Source organism: Tauraco erythrolophus, chromosome 3 (assembly GCF_009769465.1).
Source record: "Tauraco erythrolophus isolate bTauEry1 chromosome 3, bTauEry1.pri, whole genome shotgun sequence".
Classification (NCBI taxonomy): Eukaryota; Metazoa; Chordata; class Aves; order Musophagiformes; family Musophagidae; genus Tauraco; species Tauraco erythrolophus.
Window position 1 is genome coordinate 73,029,162 of NC_141467.1, and position 21,781 is coordinate 73,050,942.

General features: G+C 40.9%; 1 protein-coding gene across 1 annotated transcript in view; it reads right to left on the reverse strand.

Annotated features, from left to right (window-relative positions):
• Window positions 1-16,414, reverse strand: part of ZNF704 (zinc finger protein 704) — a 72,602-nt gene extending 56,188 nt beyond the window's left edge. Inside the window, exon 1 of the mRNA XM_009990617.2 lies at window positions 16,173-16,414. Coding sequence (XP_009988919.1) covers window positions 16,173-16,399 — 227 coding nt within the window. The 5' untranslated portion in view covers window positions 16,400-16,414. The remainder of the gene's footprint in view (window positions 1-16,172) is intronic.
• Between the last annotated feature and the right edge of the window lie 5,367 nt (window positions 16,415-21,781).

The following is a 21,781-nucleotide window of genomic DNA, read 5'->3' on the forward strand; positions in this document are numbered from 1 at the left end:
TGGGTACTGCAGATGATGGTCAGACTTTGTTTTCACTGAAATCAATTAGGGAAGACGTATGGTAGCAGAGCCAGTTTGCTTCAGCGGCGCTGCACCAGTTGCAAGAGCAGCCCATGGCATGTGCCGGTTGGCATTGCTCACGCCATCTCCAGTTCTTGTCCTCTGGAGGTAGCTGCCCTACCGAGTAATGAACAAAGCCTAAAGAGGGCCTGGTTTTGCATGCAGGGAGGAACCAAGGTGCCCTCAACCCTGTAAAATATAATTCCCATAACAGGTACCCACTCCTGTTTGTGCAGAACTGGTATAATGGGGTCCCCATACTCCTATGAATGGCCTCTTGTAATGGTCTAGAGACAGTGCTTTGGGCTCATGTCTAGCATAAGCAGAAAACAACTCATTAGACTTAGCAATATATACTGACAAAACTGGTTTAGGAACAGAGGAAATTAGCCATTTCTTCATAATGGTTGTTTTTGTTGACTACCTTTCACTTGTCTTGCGGGTTTTTGGTTTGGGGTTTCTTGGTTGGTTGGTTTCGTTCGGGTTTTTTTAGGGGATTTTGTTCTGTTTGTTGTTTTTTTTTTTTAAACTAGAAAGATAAGCTTCTTCAAAGTCTATTTTTTTCTTTAGGTTGTACTGTTTACAGGAATTGGTAACAATTTGTCAGTCATTGCTTATATAAAGAAAACAAGGTGCATGTTGTTTGTGGTCTCACCACAGGCATTACTCAGCAAATTTTAATTATCCTGTTGGTGATTTAGTGTTCTATAGAAACACATCCCAGCATGTATATACATCTGCCCTTGGCTAGGAAAGTTTGTTACTTTTGGCTAGACTGCAGAAATGAAGCTACTTACCACCACGCAAAGCAGACTTTGAACTTCAGTCTGGTGTTCACTGTTCCCCCCCAAACAAAAACTGGACATAATCAGCTTTTATAACAAATGCTGATAACTTTACAAAAATAGTAGTGGAAAAATGACAACTCGGTTCACATATTTCATTAGCCAGATTTGCTTTCTCCCAGCTCCTTCCCTCCTTTCCTTCCTTCCCTCCTTCCTTCCTTCCGCAAGTGTGCACTGCTCTCAGGAGCCTTCCTTCCCAATGCGGTAGGGCAGGCAAAGGCTACCTGGATATTTTCCAGGCACACAAATACACTCAGTGCAGAACAGGAGAACGGGAGCTTTTAATCATGCAATTCCTTAAATCAGCACAATACGATTTATCCCAAACATTGCTTATAGAATACATCATAGAAGCTTCAAGAGACAGTCATTTCAGAGTATTTGAAAGTACATCTTTTGGAAAGAAGAAAAATGTATTCCTCATTGGAACCGAAGGGAAGGTTTTAGAAGTCCAGCTGTGAAAAACATAAAGTATTTGAAAGAAGGTGAGGTTTGGAGAATCGCTGGTGTCTTTAAAGGATGGCTGGAGCAGAGGCATACCCATAGAAGGAACAGCACAGAGAACCAAGTGGGAGGAAAAGAATACGCAGCGATAGATGGGTAGGTGGGAGGCTGTATAGCACAGTGAGTCAACAGATTTTTACAAAGCAGGAGGGCAATCCAGGCCAGATGCTTTGTAAGTTCCCATGACATCAAGGAATACATTTAGCTCGGACAAGATTTAATTTAAAATGTAGTTATGAAAAGCAGAAACACATAGAAGGGCTTAACGTTTGCCCCTCGATGTAGGGATGGACAGAAGGACAGGTTGTTTTAAGTCTTACTAAAGGTTTTATCTTCAGTATTTCCCGTTTCTGACATACTTGACAGCAGGTAAATAAGCCATACTTCTAGGACTGCAGAAAGGCAAATAACGATAGAGCCAACAGTACTTTAAAAGGCACAGATGGCTCTGAAGGACTGTGATGAATCGGATGGAGCTCCTTTACCAGGGTAGTATTTTACCTGACACACACAACAAAAACTACCTGGGAGACAGGGTTCCCTCAGCTGTACCCAAGCAGCCCCCTCCATCTCAGGGGGATTTCAGAGGTGAAATGAGGACAACTGAGGATGCTGAGGGGTAGCAGCTGCTGAGATCTCAATCTTTGTCTCTCAGAAGGAAACCTCAGCCATGCTGGTACGTGGGACATCTACTGACCCCTCATGGTGTCTTTCACAGCAACTACATTTCCCCCTGGCTTCTAAATCCAGCTTCCCACCGCAGATATGCTGTCTCTCCAATTCCTCTGCCATAATAATGACAGGCAATTCAATTAATACTGTGAACAGTTTGGATGTCTGCACAACAGGTTGCCAAAAAAATAAATCCCAAGTAAGAGAAAAAAAAACAAACCCTAAAGATAACTAAGAACATTTGCTGCATAATGTAATTCAAAGCTTCTATCTGTAGGACTAATACAAGCCATATTTATTAATGTTACACATTATGTCTTAATTTAAGATGTGAAAGCTTGGTCTTGTACTGCTTCAATGTTAATGATTTATTGTAAGTGTAGTACATATCCAGTTTATTTTGGTAAGATCCGTATTATACATTCGACATAGATTTTCTCTCTAAGCTTCCTACTCGGATCAAACCATAATAAAATGACAAGATTGCTGCATTCCCCTGCATATATTTGCTTCAGAGATTAGCAAGAGATAGCAACGTATCTTGCTTTGTAATACTTTGTACTTCTGTCAACATCATCATAAAATATATACCACAAAATATACATAAGCGTAACCACAAGCCTTTTTATGTGACTAAAGCTTTAAAGTGCTTTCAACATTGATTAGATTTTCACTATTCCTTTTATTACTACTCCTATGATCTGAAAATACTCTAGCTAGGTACCAGAAGTAGAAATGCTAGTTTAGAAAGGTTAAATATAAGAAAGGTTTTTCTCAGGATATCTGAGATGAGTACACAAGTATGTCACGCAAACCCACGCTTGCACTCTAATTACACGTGTGTGTGTGTATGTATGTATATATAAACACATAAAAAAAATAGTATTTAGTAGCTACTCTGCACTTACTGTGAGAATTACATCTGCAACCTTGAAGCCAAGGGCCTGGTGAACCCTATAAAAGCAACCACCATTATGTAAAATCAACTAAGCAACATTGAGAAGCAAGAGAGAGTATGAGAATGCCCCAGACTAATAGCCCCACTATTGCCGATTTAGAGAAGAGAGGGAAGAGGGAAGGCCAAATCATTTAATCCAAGACAACATTAATAACACAAAGATCCATGACTTCAGGATGCAGTTCTCAGGAGTTAACAAGTTAGGAAAAAACAGCCAAAATATTCTTTCTAAATCATCAGCATAGACTTACCAGGAAGTGGCATCAAACCTTTTTTCACAGAAACTTTTCATTATAAAGAAATATCAAAATAGTTCTAAATGCCTTTTTTTAAACCTTACTTCACTGTCTGCCTCAGCTTCAAGGGAGGAATGAATTGGATGCGATGATCCAAATGAAGATAAAGGGGGAGAGTAGGCAGACACAGTAGAGAGCTTTATTTTGGGAGCACAGTATGGGATGAAGACTGTCCTTCAAATACAAAATTAAGTAAAAGACTACAAAGTATTTTAACAGGGGTTTTCCTGGGGAAAGCATTACCTAAACACAGGTTCTACTTCATTATAAAGCTGACCATAATGACAGTACCTCTGCTGCTGGTGGTGGAAATATCAGCCTGTCCCTCCGCAAAGAAATGACCAAGGCATTAAGGTTTGGGTAATAAACCAAATCAAATGAGCAGCAATAGTATTACAATATGAGAATAATTCCTTAAAAGCATCAATTGACTATTGACTCAGTTTACCATATGGAATGTTGCTATTACTAAAAACATCCATGTGTCAACACAGTAGCAGCCTCAATGCATTATGCCAATGTTGACACTGCAGAAGACAACTGTTTCCATAGGACAACACAGCTCAGGCGTCCAGCCACACGTGGGCTTCTGGTATGCTCCTGGAGAGAAGCAAGGACAACTCTCAGATACCTAGAACTTAGTATCATATATAATTAAAGAAACACTAATGTATTCTGGCAATGTTATTGTGTATTTTTTCCCCTCAGATCCCAAAGGAGGCTATTTTGAAGATGTGGTTATCAAACAAACCATTTCACATACACAGCCACCAACAGTGAATGTTTTATCCCAAAATGAGAACAAAGTTATGTTTCTAAATGTTGGCTCTATACAAAGTGTAAACATACCCTTGCTTGGGAATATTATATATTTTTAGCAAAATGTCTCATCTCATTTTATCTTTTACTCTATGGATGGAAAAGCAAGGTACTTCGAGATGTGCTTTCTCTGCTAGGACCACTAATGGCAGAAGTTCATGCTTCACACACAACTTCCTCCTGGTCCACTGAAGATACTGCTACCTCTGTTCAGTTCACTGGGTATCAAGCACAGACGGCCCAGGGTTACTTGACAAACACAGTATCAGATCACTTGCAGGAATTCCTGCGGCAGAATTTAAAATACAGACCCGTGCAAAATCGCAAAACTCCTTACATAGTGAGCTTGGCTAGTGTATACAAACAAAAATTATTTTTTATTCTTGGCTTGAGAAGAGAAAACTGAACTAGTCATTCAGTAGGTATTAAAAATATATTGAACAGAACAGGTTAACTCTTGCTAGCTTCCAAAAAGCAGTCATTCAGCTGGGTATAGAACTAGACTTTCCACAGGGAACAAAAGTCACACTGCAGGTGTACTTGCAGTACACATCTAGCGCAATACAACGCTGTCAAGTGCTGCTTTGGTAACAAAGTCAAAGGATATTTTATTTGGAAAGTCTAGCAACTTATCAAAAATTGTAGTTGCTTCATGCAGACCTTGTGTACCTAGCAATATTTCCATTCCACCATTTTCCCAAAATAATCAGGGAGTAAAAAGGGAAGAGTTGAAGCATATACTAAACCACGCAGATTACTAAAACCATAGGCGGATGTGGTTCTGCTTCAAAGAAAAAGAACCTGTTAGAAAAATCTAATTTACATACATATCATAATCTAGATACTGATATTTCAAAGTGTCCTACATTTTCAAGTAGATAATCTAGATACTGATATTTCAAAGTCCTACATTTTCTGACAACATCCTGTTGTCACAAAAACTGAAGTAGTAATAGGTAAAACAGGTACCTGATGCATATAAACCATCATATAAATCAGACAATCTTTCTTATAGAAATTCATAAAAGGCACCTTTAAAATAGCCTTTCATTTATACAAACCAATTATACACTATACACAACTCATGAAATCAATAGGGTTAGATGACTTTCAGTAGTAGTGTAGTTGTCTTAGGGATACAAACAAAACTGAAAAATCCGTGTACAGGCAATTCAAGCATATTACTATAAATGGAAAAAAGTCACACTTTCCACCTCCCTCTTTTAAAAATGTGTAAAATTAATGTTTTCATGGAGACGATGCTAAAGGAATTAAGATAGAAATTTCTAAAAATATTTTACAAATAACAATCAGTGATACAACTTCTCTCAGAAAGGCAAGCTTCATGTCTTTCCTGACACCAATGACACAACATCAAATACCACTGCATAAACTAGAATATTTTCATTTTATAGCATTTAAATAAAATTATAGCTATGATGTATGTAATCTATGTAACCATATACATGGTAACACATTCTTGCACGTTTCACAGATACAGAAGTTATAGACCATGCACCCATTGACTTTTTCTTTTTCTCAGCACAGATGGCATTTCAAGAGGAATTTTTTTTGTGATACAGCTAACACAAACCACAAAGAAATTACTCTTATTGAATATTGCCTGCTGTTGAAGAGTGTTTTGAAACTACACTCCATTTTTTAAGGGAACTGAAGAGCTGAGAACAAGCTGTGCATTCACAGCAATGGCTAACAGATAAAGCAGCATCGCTCACTGAATGCAGCTCTTCAAGAACCAGGGCCTAATAGTCACTGCAGATTAAGGACACATTTCTCCTCCGCGCCACATTAGAGGAATTCATTGAAATTTCCTTGGTAATGAGATCATTGTCCATTGGCAACTTCCATCACAGACATAAAATTATTTAGCCTTTTGTCTTGGCTACCAGTGGTAGAACATTTTAAAGAGAAGTAGTTATACTTCTATGGCTGAAGATAAATCTTTCTCAGCAGTGCTTTGAATATGGGATTTTCCTGCGAAATATAAAATTCATTTATATATGCGTGTGTGTACATATGGGCGTGCTGGGTTTATGCAGTGGGGTTTTGATAGCAGGGGAGGAGCTTACAGGGTCCCTCCCTGTAATTAGCTGCTGGAAGCTTCCCTGGCTCCAAATGACCCGTCCTTGGCCAGGTCCAAGTCAATCAGCACCTCTGTGAGTAACATATTTAAGCAGGGACAAAGAAACCAGTGCCATGCGGGACCTGCAGCGGAGAGAGGGGGGAGGCAGGAGGGGCTCTGTGGCCCCTGTGGCTTCCCAGGCTGGTGGCTGCCCGCGCTGGGCTGCCACCACTCCAATGGAGATGGCCGCACTGGCACGGCTCAGAGAGCTCCGAAGCGCCCCGCTCCCAGGGCACCCGCTGGGCCGAGTTCGTCCTGCCAGGACTGCCAAGGTTCGTTGGGCTGGTTGGGCCCATCATGGCTGGAGAGAGGAGTGAGATGTGAGAGAAACAGCTAGGCGGACCCCAGGTCAGTGAAGATGGAGTGGGAGGAGGTGTGCCACAGCTGGGATTCCCCTGCAGCCCCTGAGAGACACGGTGGAGCAGAGATCCACTCACAGCCCATGGAGAACCCCACACTGAAGCAGAGATGCCTGCACTCAAGGGAGTTTGTAGAGGATTGTCTCCGTGGGAAGGACCCCACTGAAGGTGAAGCAGAGATGCATCTGCAGCCTGTGGAGGACCCCACACCACAGTGGGTGGCTGCACCCTAAGAAGCCGTGATTCTGTGGGAAAAGCCTGTGCTGGAGCAGTCAGATAGGTAAGGACAGGATTCTGTGGAAAGAACTCCTGTCAGAGAAGTTCGTAGAGAACTGTCTCAACATGGGAAGAGACCCTACATTGGAGCAGGGAAGTCTAAGGAGTCGTCCCCCTGCAGAGGAAGAAGCAATATAAACAATGTGTGACAAACTGACTACAAACCCCATCCCCCTGCACTGCTGCAGGGGAGGAGGTAGAGCCAGGAAGGGGAGGGGTGAGGGAAGGTGTTTTTAAGATCTGGCTTTGTTTCTCAGCATCCTCTCTGATGTGACTGTCAACAAATTAAATTGATTTGTCCCCAAGCTGAGTTTGTTTTGTCCAGGGCCATGGTTGATGGGTGATCCTCCCCTGTTCTTATCTCGACCCTCAAGCCTTTCCTGTCCTACTCACTGTATTCTTGCGAGGTCCATCACTCTTAAATCATACCCTGCTCTCACAGGATCAAGTATAGTAATTAGGCTCAAAGACCACAACCACACGTAGTTGCCATTATACCAAATTGTGTGAAAATCACTATCAAATGCAAAACATTATGAGTAAAGAACAGAAAGAGCACTTTCTTTTATTAATGAGATTAATATTCCCTCTGCTTCGAACATTACTGGGAAAAAATACCTCAAGAGTAATGTTAACTCATCCAAAATTTACACTTAACAAGAACATGATGTTGCCAAAACTCTGCTGCAGAGGCCAGCCAGCATATCTAAGACTGCTTATGAAAGAATAAATTGTGCTAGTCACACAATTGGTTCCTCTACAAGCTGCAACTGATTGAACATGATGGTTGTAGGAATGTCAGTAATACAGTTAAGGTATCTCAAAACTCTCAGATATTCGTATAGTAGCACACAAAGGAGAGAAATGGAGGAACTAACAAAAGTCCACTAAAAATAAAGGTACATTATGCCCACTTTCAGAGTAAATTTTTCTACAGCAGGAGTTATTACATCTTTTTCAACAAGTGATCCTACCCAACATACAGCTGTGGCTTTCTGGCAGTGGGGATTTCTGAATGTTAATGCCTGAGCTGGTACCACCTGGCTATGAAATCCAATCTTATTTCTAACAAGCTCAACCATCCCTATGTTCATCCGCTCTTTGAATGAGACAGCCCTACTGAGTGCGTCCTTGGTTCTCCAGCACTCCTGAGACTTGATCCATCTCACCACTTGAAAGGTGAGTTTCCAACAGTTGGCAAGTTTTCATGCCAAGACAGATGACAGCATTTGTGATGAGAAGCAGGTTCAGCTATCATGGCAACAAACACTACACACACTCAGGCAAGTAATCTGGAAAATGACATTCCAGTTAAATGAGCAAGGTGACTTTTGGAGTTCTGGTTTGGCTCTGCAGTTGCTACCTGCAGAGTTCTTATTTGCAATTTAATCATCTACACTTTTCAAAGAAAAGCTCCTGCTACGCTGCTTTTGCATGCTGCAGGCAGATCAAAGGCATCTAGAGCTTAAAGTACATATAAAGTTCTTCTAGAATGCAAAGAAAATTTAGTATTAGAAAACAGCATCAAGAGATATATAGTTTTTTACTTCAAAATGTGCTAACAGATCGATTCTCTGGTTGCTCTTTGGATAAGCCTCTTTTTCCCGTTAACAGTCAGAACCTAGAAGGCACCCCACCTTTTTGCAGCAGACCATGACAAGCAGTTTACTATCAATATTAAACATAATCAAGCTCTAATGACTGCTTGGGTGAAATCCAATCAAGCTGCACACATATTTAACTGAAGAAGTCTAGCAAAACAAAGCAACAATTTACTGCTACAATAATTAGCTGGTGTGGCTATTTGGAGAGGCTTGCTTTTGAACATGTGATACTGCCAACTACCAACATTTTTACAGAAGCCCTGAAATCTGGGAATGACTCTGGGAGTAATTCTCATTACATTAAACACTATTGTTTTCAAAGTTTCTAACTATCATGAATGTACAGAAAATAAACTTAAACAGGAGCACTCAGCCTCTGGGGTGGTGAAAAAAAAGAGGAAAAAAATCATACCCCAGTGAAGTGCTGTTGGGCTAGGAGGAAAGCTAGAGAGCTCAGAAGTTCGCAGAGCTACAGTCAGTAAACCTGAAGCACAGCCTGGTTTCTTGGCCTTTTGTTTTCACCCATTTGACCGAAAAGCCTCAGCAGCCAACAAATAGTTGATGCCCCTCTGAAGTTGCGCTATCAATCTCCTCTGCCGAAACTGAGAGGGATATAGGAAAGGAGCTTCCCCAAGGAGAAATAAGGAGCCTTCTAAAACAGATGGAGAAACATCACAGAAGACAATCAATGAATAAACAACATGTCTGGATAAACAGAAAAATGCAACTTGATCATCAGGTTCTTCCCTCTGTGAGTAGATTGGGAAGTCCTCCTCGTGAGGATAGCATAGTTAAGCAGATACTGCCTTTGATCTGAGAGTCAGGCTCCTGGAGAGTTTTGGCTATGAAAACATGCAAATGTTTCCATTGAAACACACGATGCATAATCAATCACGCCCAGCAGGCCTTACAGATCAACAACAGACTCTCGAATCAGAAGGTCGCTCAGAGCTACGTTCCTGGAGAGACCAGGCAAGGAAATCATTTATGGACGAAAACACAACACTGCCTCTACTGCTTCTTTACAACAGTGGTCAGACAACATGGCTGCAATTCATTCTGCTACAGATTTCTGTAGCTATTCTAGAAGGATCTAAAGAGGCAACGAGGCAGAGAATTTCTAGAGACGTTTCATTTACATTATTTCAACTACTTCACATACTCTTCCATTAAATTATAAACCAATTAGTAGATAAAGTATAGTTACATGAATAAAAAGTAATTTTGCAGTAATTGAGCAACTTTTTTTATATATATAAAAGAAACAGAAGATAGTAAAATCTAGTCTATTCTTGTCATGGCAAATGTCACTGCTTAACAGCAGCGAACCAGAAGGGCACAGGAACTAGAAGGTTTTATTGCACAATAGCTATTTTCACTCGATAGGAAGTGCTTAAGCAGCTGAGGTTTAGCTTTGGCTTGTCCTTTAAAAGCACAAACAATGTAGAAAAAGTCAGGCAGTTGGGAAGTTTATGTTTGTTTCTTTTTTTTCAGAAAAGATAGGATACAGGAGAACTGGAGAAACGGAGAATGATGTGGCAAGGGGATAACACAAATTTCACAATATTTTAGAACCATAGAATGGTTTGGGTTGGAAGGGACCTCAAAGATCATCTAGTTCCAACCCTCCTGCCATGGGCAGGGAAACCCTCCACTACATCAGGTTGCTCAAAGCCTCATCCAACGTGGCCTTGAACACTTCCAGGGATGGGGAATCTACAACTCCTCTGGGCAACCTGTTCCAGTGCCTCACCACCCTCGGAGTGAAAAATGTCTTCCTTATATCTAATTGAAATCTCCCCTCTTTCAGTTTAAATCCATTGGCCCTTGTCCTGTCACTACACGCCCTTGTAAAAAGCCCTTCTCCAGCTTTCCTGTAGGCCCCCTTTAGGTACTGGAAAGCTGCTATAAGATCATCCTGGAGCCTTCTGTTCTCCAGGCTGAACAGCCCCAACTCTCTCAGCCTGTCTTCATAGCAGAGGTGTTCCAGCCCTCGGATCATCTTCGTGGCCCTCCTCTGGACTCGCTCCAGCAGCTCCATGTCCTTCTTGTGTTGGAGACTCCAGAGCTGAAAGCAGTATTCCAGGTGGAGTCTCACGAGAGCAGAGTAGAGGGGCAGAATCACTTCCCTCAACCTGCTGGCCATGCTCCTCTTGATGCAGCCCAGGATACAGTTGGCTTTCTGGGCTGCAAGTGCACATTGCCGGCTCATGTTGAGCTTCTCGTCCACCAGTACTTCCAAGTCCTTTTCCTCAGGGCGGCTCTCAATCCATTCTCCGCCCAGCCTGTACTTGTGCTTGGGATTGCCCCGACCCACGTACAGGACCTTGCACTTGGCCTTGTTGAACTTCATGAGGTTCTCACAGGCCCACCTCTCAAGTCTGTCAAGGTCGCTCTGGATGGCATCCCTTCTCTCCAGCGTGTCAACAACACCACACAACTTGGTGTCATCTGCAAACTTGCTGAGGGTGCACTCGATCCCACTGTCCATGTCACCAACAAAGATGTTAAATAGCACTGGCCCCAGTACTGACTCCTAAGGAACACCACTCGTCACTGGCCTCCACTTGGACATCGAACTATTGACCACAACTCTTTGAGTGTGACCATCCAGCCAATTCCTTATCCACCGAGTGGTCCATCCATCAAAACCATGTCTTTCCAGTTTAGAGACAAGGATGTCGTGTGGGACAGTATCAAATGCTTTGGATAAGTCCAGGTAGACGATGTCAGTTGCTCTTCCCCTATCCATCAATGCTGTAACCTCATCATAGAAGGCCATCAAATTAGTCAGGCACGATTTGTATCCTTTGCACTGCCCTTTGCCCAAATTAGTCAGGCACGATCTTGAGGTCATCTAGCAAAAGGTTAACAAAAGCAAAACCACTCAAACACTCCCACTCATCGGAGGGGTGGGAGTGATGCCTGCCTAGTTCTTTCTCTAATTCCCTTAACCTTTTGGATGTTTCCAGTTACTCCTTTCTGGGACACTAGAATGGACACCACTTCTGACGCTAATGCATATCAGTTTTGAAGGTTTTCCAGCTACAGCTGATCAAAACACTTGACCCTAAAAGGACCTTTTCACTCCATTTGCAGCTCAAAAAAAAAAAAAAAGAAACTTCATTTTTTGCTATCCATCGCCCACTCTTCCAGCCTCATCCTCTGAGGCAGAAGCTGTTCCCCACATGTCTGACCTGCACTGGGTCCCTACATCATGACTCATCCCCTCACACCTACCGTATCAGCAGCCCAGGCTTTTTGCCGTCTTTCTTGTTGACTTGCTTTGGGAGTAAGTGTGCATTATGATAAGTAACCTATGAAAATACAAATGAGCAAAAAGGCTCCGTTAACTTCCACATCACTGCCTGCTGGGGACTGTCTTTGATTACATCTGACCTCTACAGATGTAGCTGCCAGAAACACTGGTAGACCTGTGCTTGCTTCTGCCCACAAGACAAGGCAATTAGTCCCTCAGTGACACCACTCTCTTTTTAGAAAATGACCTTTCACTACTCAGATCCTAGGGATCTGGGCTGTGTTTGATCGCTCATATTTGAACTGGAGGTCAATCTAAAGGGTGCTCTCCTCTGTTGTACAGATAACATCTCAATTCTCAGAGATAATTGCAGTATGTAGTCAAGTAGTCAGATCTCTTTCTCCAAGACAGCAGTCCTTTATGCACCAAAACCACCAACAAATTTAAACTTTAATGGGAAAGTAAGTAATTAAAATCTCCTTATTATATTAAATAATTCATCTACTCAAGCTGAACTGTTTCATTTATGCTTATCTGAATTTCAGAAGTAGGAAAGTCATATAACTCATATAAATTTTGTTCAAAATGACCAAATGAAGAAATCTGAAAAGGGAAAGACTTAACGCTGTTAACCTCTGATTTCGTTTTTACATTCCAAAACATAAAAATAAGTACAAGAAAGTCATGGTCTCCTCCTATTTTAATCCAAGAGACGCTTCCAGTACAGCACATAACGTAGAGAAAAAGGTCTGCAGTATTTTTGCAAGATGAAATAGAAAATGTAAACAACGAACTTTAAAATTTATTTTCATTTCAATACTAAAATTGTCCTGCGTGCAATAAAATATTTATTTCAGGGCTGCTACATTTAGCCTGACACTATTACTTTAAATAGCTGCCCTACGAAGCACCTTGAACATGTCAGGACTTCGATGGTTAAGACACCTCCTTTGTACACCGGAGACCCCAGTTCAGGTCCTTGCTCCAAACACAACAATGGAAGAACCCAAACCCACCCCTTTCACATTCCCGGCAAGTCCATAACTGTTGGTCTACTAATAAGTATGGATCTACCCCTTCTCTTCAGATATCATTGAAAAACAAAACTCTAAAGTGTCCGTGTTTGCCATTGTTTCTTGTTCTCTTGCACGCACATGTGAGATGGGTACCAGGCTGTCCCTGTTCTACAGTTCCATCTACTGTAACTTTAATGCACCTGACTCCCAGTCACCCGAAACACCAGGGACTCAGTTAACGTATTTTCACATTTCTAAAACTTCAGAATTTATAAGCAATAACGGAAGTCTTGTGGCTGAATGCCTCAGAAGCAGCGTTTATTATGCTGGTGTTTTCTGAACTTTTAGTTATTTTGGATACAGTGCCTCACAAGATTTTCATTCTTATTCACTCAGATCCTTAAAAAAAAGAGGTAAGATGGGATTTGCTTTGTTTCATTTTGTGGTCAAAGTGAAACATACTTATCCGTGTTACCAGCTCTTTTGCAGACACTTTTTCAGAGCTCTTATGGAGATACTCGTATGCCCTTGTTAATAAGGATTCTGCAGTAAGAAAAACTTCCGTCTGAAAACCACTTACATATTTTCCTGGTTTAGAGGAATACTGCAAAATTTAATATTACCCTTTGCTTTGGCATCTGAAGCGAAGTAGCTAACCTTCTCAGCTCCAATAAGGTTTTAGAATAAAATAAATAGCAAGTTGCGTTTTCATAGCATTTTTCTACTTCAAAACAATAGCTGAAAGTTTTTGTAAAGAGGCTGTACGTAGCAATAAGAAACTGAAGATCATACTAAATCCTTTATTTCTCCCACGCTTTTGTAAACATCATCTGATTAATTCAAGATGACCTTCCACAATTGGATACGACAAATCTGCAAGGGCAGATGGATGTTCTCATCAGAGGAGAGGACAGTCGACCCAAGTTGTCCTGCCAGGAGACAAGGGAGGAAGAATTCACCTCTGGCGAACATGCAACTCCATTAGCGCAGTCCTAGACAGAAGACTGGAAGGGTCTTATAAAGAGGCAGAGAAACATCAAATGCATGGGCTCTCACTTCTCAGAGAATATGACTTAGAGATCAAACTGTGCTGAAAAGAGAGCCTGGGCATTCCCCTCATTACAACAACCAGTATTTAGGAAGATCAAGCAAAGATCCAAGCGAAGGTTTTAGTGTTCTTTCTGTCTTTTAAGGACAAATGGCCCAATAATTCACCTCAGATTTAAACTGATTAAAACTGAAACTTAAGCTTGTCTGCAAAACTGTAGCAAGAGTGACCGAGATGTTTATCACGCTATTGAATTTAGACTCCAGGTTTGTCTTCTACTTCGTTCCCTAATTCTGCCATAATGCAGCAGCTCAACCTGCACGTCTGAAAACATACAACAACACAATACGATCATTTATCTGTTCCCAACAAAATATGGAAACAAAGAACAATTTTAGAAGACATCTTTGCAAATGAACTTATTTCCTATCATCTTAATTATCCTGAGGTCACAACTGGTGTTACAATTAGTCTTAAGAAGGCATTAAAGACGTTTACTCATCCTCTTTCCACCTTGTTGGGGAAAAAACAACCATCTCTCCAAGGAAGGGTGATCTTCAGATCTTACAGAAAAGGGGAGCTTGACTACTTCTTCAAGTGGACCGGCTGTACGAAGCCACACAAAAAGGCACTTAAATCCTGTATCTTGGCTGCCTGAATTGTAAAACGGAAATGCTAACATGTGGTTTGAGCAGGAGGTTGGACTGGGTGACTTCCTGAGGTTCCTGCTGACCTGAATTTTCTGATGATCCTATTTGGTCTGAGACACATAAGGTCGAACGAGAAGGCCACTCAGCTATTACAGGGTTGATTACTGGTGAAAATCTCAAATCAGTATCCTAACATTTTCAAGCTTTTAATGCATAGCTTTTTACTAGCAATATATGGGGACAAAAACGCTTCTGAACTTCACGGTTTTCACAAGTGCCATCTATGAAAGCCAGAGAAAAACAACGGTCATCCTATTCTGGACAATGTGGCAGAACCTGCTGATTTATGTTGGTTTTTAGAAAGCAAATAAACCAAAAAACAACAAAACATTCAGTCTGACTACATATATTTTTTAAGTAACACTATGAACTCAGAAGGTGTTTCACTGAATATTATGTGCAAGTGAATTTACCAGGAAGGATAGAAAAGCTCTTTGCAAATAAACTGATGCCAACACAAAATCATGAAAAACAAAAAGAAAAAGCACTTGTCATCTTGCAACACAGAATACTCAATTTGTTGTCAGTTTTTCACCACTGATAGAAGCAAGTCTGCTTAGCATTACTGGATATGTTTCTTTTATACTGATGTTCAGCATTTCCTAGAGGACTCATTCCTTTTCTCTCTCAAAGCAGCGAAGTCTTTCCCCAAAGTTCAAGGTTCTAGACTCTGTATTTTCAAGCCTTTTCTCTTTACATCACTAGCCAGCATGAAATTCTCAGTTTCTCCTTCTTTTACTATTATTCCACTTAAATATCAGGAAGGAAAAAAAAAATAGACAAATAAACCTTTAATTTCTTGCTGTCACGTACATCAAGTCTCAGATTAAAGAACAATTATTTTTCTCAAAATCATTCCCTATAAATAGTTTATAATTAAAAATATCACTACCTAGATGTGAATGCTGAAGACACATTTATGTGTATTCACAACAGATCCTCAAGAAACAATAAATTTAAAAACACTCCTCAAATCCCCACTTTGTACAAATTTTATTTCCCTACATTGGCCTTTTCTCACCACTATTTTCTATCAATTCATTTCATAGACTACATTATGACCTATCTGTATACCTATACAGGGATACAACAGAACATAAGATACTATATTCTCACTATACAGCATAAGTAACTGCACACTCCCATGAGTATAAAGTGGTTGCAAGTATGACAGTAAAAAAATAAAAAAAAAATCTGCTAGCAAGTAAGATGATTCTGTGTCTAATTAGAAGATTACTTCTCAGGGTGAAGCTGGGTCAAAATAATCTCTTCCTGTTAAGACATGTCCTCTTCTGAGAGTACCTCGGTTGCAGCACGTTCTAAAAGCAAAAACACTGCAAAAGCAATACAAAGTCCTACACTGCAGATGGTCTCAGTTTCTGCTAATACTGTTTTCAATTTTCTAGCAGATCTCTCAAATAGTGGAGTTGTGATTGACTTTGGACTGCTTAGACACGAATACTAGTCTTACCGGTTCATAGCACTGCTTACCAACTTGCCTCCAATATCTCATTTAAAAAAAGAAAAAAAAAAGGGGGGGGGCAAGAAAAAAAAAGAAAAAAAGCTTAAGACAAAACAAAAAAAAAAATCCAACTCTCCTTACCTTGCTGGAGGCACATCAATATTTGAAGAAACAACCTTGCGCTTCTGTTCCAGAAGACAAACAGAACGAGTGTTTTCCTTTTCATACTCATGAGCTCTGTTTGTTTTTTTGGTCTCTGCTGTTTTTAAATCTTCCTCCTTTGTGGTGAACAGGAGAAACTGTTGGTCTGGCAGTTTTTGACTGATGTCACTTTTTACATCCTCCTGTTGAAATGCAGGGAAGGTCATTTCACGCTTGATGCTGGATGCCTGTAAAATTGAAAGCAATTATTAAATTTTCCTCTAATTCTCCTAAAACGTACGGGGGGGAGGGAGGACACACACACATGACCCAATACCCACAGGCGTTTACTTCTAATTAGTTCTTTGAATCACAGAATACTATTTCTTTGCCCTTCATAAATTCTGAAACTGCCATTAATTTCTCAAGAGTGTTGAAGACTATCCAGGAAAAGACGCAATTCTTGTCCGTTTGATAAAGCAATCAGTTACTTCTTAATGTTAAATCAAAAAGGTATTTGAGTTGGAACATCGGAAACCACACTATACACACACAGATTTAATGTACACACATCTGTGCTGCTTAACTATGCTAAAGAAACCCTGGCTGCCCTCCTCCTAAAATTCCAGGAAAAATGTCGGAATTTATCCAGATAAAAGGCAACCAAGAAATTAAGGCGCTTCTGACAGCCAGTTACCAGATTCTTTAACAGCTGTATTTGTAATGAGGATTTCTCCAGGAGCAGGAAAATAATTCACCATGATCCAACTCAGCTGCCAGAAGGCTAACAGGAGCAAGCGATGCCAGCAGGACCTCCGTGAGGAGCCCGTCCAGCAACAAGGAGCACGGACACACACAGGAGCAGTGTCAGGATGTCTCTTTGGCTGCAAAGCGCTTCCCAGATCTTCAAGTCTGCTGCTTCCCATAAGCAAAGACTTCCTAAGCAAATAGGCATCTTAACAAATACACTACCCCTCTGGAATACAACATATGGCATTTATAAAGCAAACGCAGAGTTGCAGAAGAGCATGGAAAGCCAACAGAACCAAGCCACTCTGTCCTTCCCAGCAAGCAAAACAAAGCCCAGGACCTAGATTCTCCTACAAAGTGCCATTCCCTGGCCAGCTACGCTTACTCAGCTTCAGCCGGGCAGACCTACTTCACACGCTGTTGTGAACCTCTCACCCTATTGTACATCAGTCAAGCTCCTCCTTGCATCCCTGCCTACCTGCAGCATCTGCTAATAGAGTTACTTCTAGATATCTGTGCTTTTAAGATCAGGAGCTTCAACTGCTAACTTGCTGTAAGGCCAGGAGATGCACCAACCCAAAGAGCCAAGCAAAATACAGTCCAACAAAACAGCTGCTTGTCCTGCCTTGGGCAGAAGTATTCCCACATCACATGCACCACCTCGGAGAAATCCAGACGCCTTCTAAGACTTGCAAACTGGATTTTTAGATACTTGCAAATTATTGCTCATCTTTACAGCGGAGAAATCCAGGATGTGTCATCCTCAGATAGTAAAAAGCACCAATAAGTTGAAATTCTTATGTAAACTCTTCCCCTCTTACGCCTCCTCCTTTCAACTGTCAAAAAAAATTAATCAATGTATTTGTGTATATATTTATGCATTAAAATACATAAAAATCTATTCCTCTCTCCAGAAATCTCTCCTTTCAGCCCTGGAAGGTATAAAAATCATGAAAGCAATTTTAAGTTCACAGGAAAGGCAATCTTGCCAAGGTAATTTTGTTTTGTTAGGTAAATTATGTAACACTGCTAACGCATAAATGCTTAGGACCAATGATTTAATTGTCTCATTCTAGTGTTTCCACAGAAGGATTTTAGCAGTCACTTCAAGAACAAAACTAAGATTGTTACTTTATGAATGTAAATAGTAGAAAGAATTAGTCATTTTACACTTCTTCACACACAAACAGATGACACATTACCACGAAAATCTGCCTGGAAGACAAAACAATCAGCATGTGATCACAAAGAATTAGGAGAAGACACATAAACAACACAAATTTAATTCTGATTTAATGATTATTTTTAAAAAAATCTTCTTAGAGTTACAGTAAGCCCTTTTTTGAGTGTCTGAGGATCTTAACAGACACTGAATTACCTTCATTTTCATCAAAATTGACTTAGAATTGATGCACTAAAGTAACAAAAAAAAAAAGCCTGAAAACAGTCAAGTCACATTCCAGTACCCAGCCCCTAGAAACTATATAATGCCAAACGAAGGTATGTATAAGACTTGAATTACATCTGCCCCGTTGCCATATGTTTTTTTTTTCCATTGCATGACCACGTCTTCTCCTCCCTCCCCAGGATTTCCACCTTATCTGGTGCAGAGGACAGTGCTGCACAGGGCACGAGCAGCTATACCCACTGTGCGCAGTGGGGTGCTGGTGTGCACACGTACGAGGCACGACCCAGCAGTCTGCTCCGTGCTCTGCACAACCCTCAGCGGAGAAGACATTGAGAGCACGACAGAGGAGCAGCTTCCCTCCTTCCCTGCTCTCCAATGCCAGACTAACACAGTATTCATCAGGATGATTTTAATTTTTTTAACCCAATAAATCCATGACTTTACCAAAGACAAAAAAAACACAAACTTTTTTTCCTTCAATTTATGGAACTGTAATATTTTACTCAGTTTCAGCAAATATATTGTGCCATACATTATAACATTTTCTCTACAGACCTAAATATTGATGACAAAAGGTTGCAGACTCAGACTACAGCTGTACAAATAAAGCCTAAAACATAAAGAGCAGAATAGTGGTACTGTGTTACCACATAATCTATTCATATATATCAAAATTATTCACATCCAGCTCAAATTTATTCAAATAACAGCATGGTTTTATTATGTCAAGGCGTCATAATCAATAGCTGGTCTCATGCAAGGGTACAACAAAAACCACAGAAGCAAGTGCTCAGTTTGCAGAGCTGCCACCAAGCAGTTCAGGTCCTTTGGCTAAACAGAAGACCAAATCCAATGCTCACACTAACTCTCTTCCATTCCTTCAGTTTTCAATAGATCTTCAGAAATATTACCTCTTTCTAAACCCTCCTTGAGAGCAACTGCAGATAAAGAATCTTTCTGCTTTAAAAGCAGGTGACCATGAGAGAAAGCCAAGAGTTTCCCTCAGTTGCCACTCTCCAGTAGCCTTCTCCTGCTCCATAGGCAGTTTTTCTATTTTAATTCATCCATGTCTATGGGAGCCATTTCCACTTGAGACACCTACGAGACACCTTGAGACACACTGCTAAGTCCACAACATGTTTCAGCAAAAATTTGGTGGAAGGTGTAGTCCAAGCAGATGCAGCCTATCTCACAGGCAGCCAGCTGTTAACACCGTAGCATCAATTTATTTCAGCTTACTTCCAATACTTCACTTTTCTCTGTCTTCTTAGTTGTTCTCAAACTCCATGATTACATTGTTCCCTAATGGTTTGGCTTTTGTTGTCATCATACCTTCATATTTGCCACCTTATCATCTCCAGTATCAACCACTGATAAAAACTTACACAGTTTTTTCCAGACTGTTGATTAATTATCGCTTGGTACAAGCCATTTTATAATAGGCTGTTTTTCTATGCAATTCATTGCATATTTCACCCTTAAGCCATTAGCAACCTTCAGCTTACTTTCAACCAAGTCCTTTGCAACCCAGCCTCAGGCAACCAATACTGCTTGGAAGTTCAGTCACAGAAACATCAGTTATAAGCCATCTGCAAATTTTAAAAACTAGCTTCGTTTCTGTCTGCAGTCACCCTCACCTGCCTTTGACAAATTCCCTCCCATCACCATCGGGCAAGGGAAACTTTTGATACGCCACTGCTTGAAACGACAGCTCAGTATTACCTCTGCCTTCCCCGCCGTAGCTCAGCTCTGGCACTGCCCTACGCTTGGCATCTCATCTGGCTGTACTCCTTCTACCGCTTCTCAGCAAGCACTGGCCTTCCTGATCACTCTCCTCTGACTTTTCAACACCTAATAGCACGATCGTTTCCACAAACTTCTTCAAAGGAGCGAACTGGTCACTGAGCCGTCTTCCCTCGCTCATTTCGAAACATTCTTGCTTGCCGAAAAGCAGCGGCACGGTGCTGTGGCAGCCCTACTCTGGGAGACCGGGACAGGTGCCGCTTCAACTGGGGAGTTTGGTAATCTTGCAAAAACTGAAAGTCATTTCTTGCTTTGGTTTCTAACCACAAACTTCATTAAAGAAAAAAAAAAACAGGAAAGCGTTTTCGTTTCTGTTTTGAAGTTGTCGAGACAATGGTATATATTTAAGCTGAGGGGTTTACTTTTAACTTAAAGTTCTTGCTTGATTCATTATTACTATTTAAGTGGTGACGTTTAATACTTCACTTGACAGCTAAATGATTACCACAGTTAAAATTTTCTGCAGTATATTAATAATTTTCCATTGCAAAAGCTATCTTAAACCTGCCCATAGAAACTGGTATTTGGCAGTATTTTGTCATAACCAAGTTGCTAGTCCTGAACTCCTCATGCCCCAAACAAGACTATACGTTGCAATGGAAGTCCTGCCCAAATTAAAGCATGCTCAATATTGACACAAATTTTGAGGAATTTAGAGAAATTTTCTTTATTCTTTACAGAGGATGTGCAGACTGCAATTTTCAATAGTTTAGGCCCTTAACTTATCCCCAGTCAATTTTTGTTATGCCCTAAAGCACATCCTGATAAGATGCTAACGTTGCAGTCAAACTTCAGTCCTCTCCGATTTCAGTTAAATTTCAGCTTGGATTTTGCCCTGGACAGCAAAAAAAATTATTGATCAGCAGACAGCTCAAGTATTGAACTGCCTAGTCATAGGCTCAGCAAACACTAGGACAAACAGATCTATCGTATTTATATGCAAATGCAAAGACTTACATTTGACAGACTATATATGTCATCTCTTGATTACAACTGACTGGGCTTTAGCATTTTCCACTGCTTCTGGTGCATTGCGGCTTAAAAACTCCAGTTATTTACGTTCCAATAGCTCACTAGCATTTAACAGGCATTAAGATGTCTATGTTTCCTATACAATGGAAAGTATTAAACTCCCAAGAATATTAGCATCATTTACCTGTATGTGACCCAAATGCCTAGAAATATGCCTTCAAATGTAAAAATGGACTCCCATCTACGCTCTTTCAAATTTTCTGGTTTTTTTTGTGCAACACTCATGGATCCAGGTGGCCTCACCAGGAGCACAGACCTCATCTACAGGCTGTGTAATGGTCTACACAGACAGATGGCAATAGAAAACACCTACTGAAAGAATTGCCATGCCACTTACCATGCTTACTTTGCTGTTGGTTTCATAAACAACTCTGGGGCTGATGTACCAACAAGGAGTCGGGCAGCAGGCGCTGGATGTGACGGATGTGCGCAAGCAGAAGGCAACTGCCCAGCACAGAGCATTGCTCACCCCGAGCAGCGCTGCCTCCAACCCTGTGACTCGATGCAACGTCTCCAACGAAGCTACGCCGATTTACAGCAGGTAGGAGGAAGATCTGGCCAACACGTGTGATTGCTCCTGCCTGCCAAGGGGCAGCCCAGCAGACAGAGGCTCAGC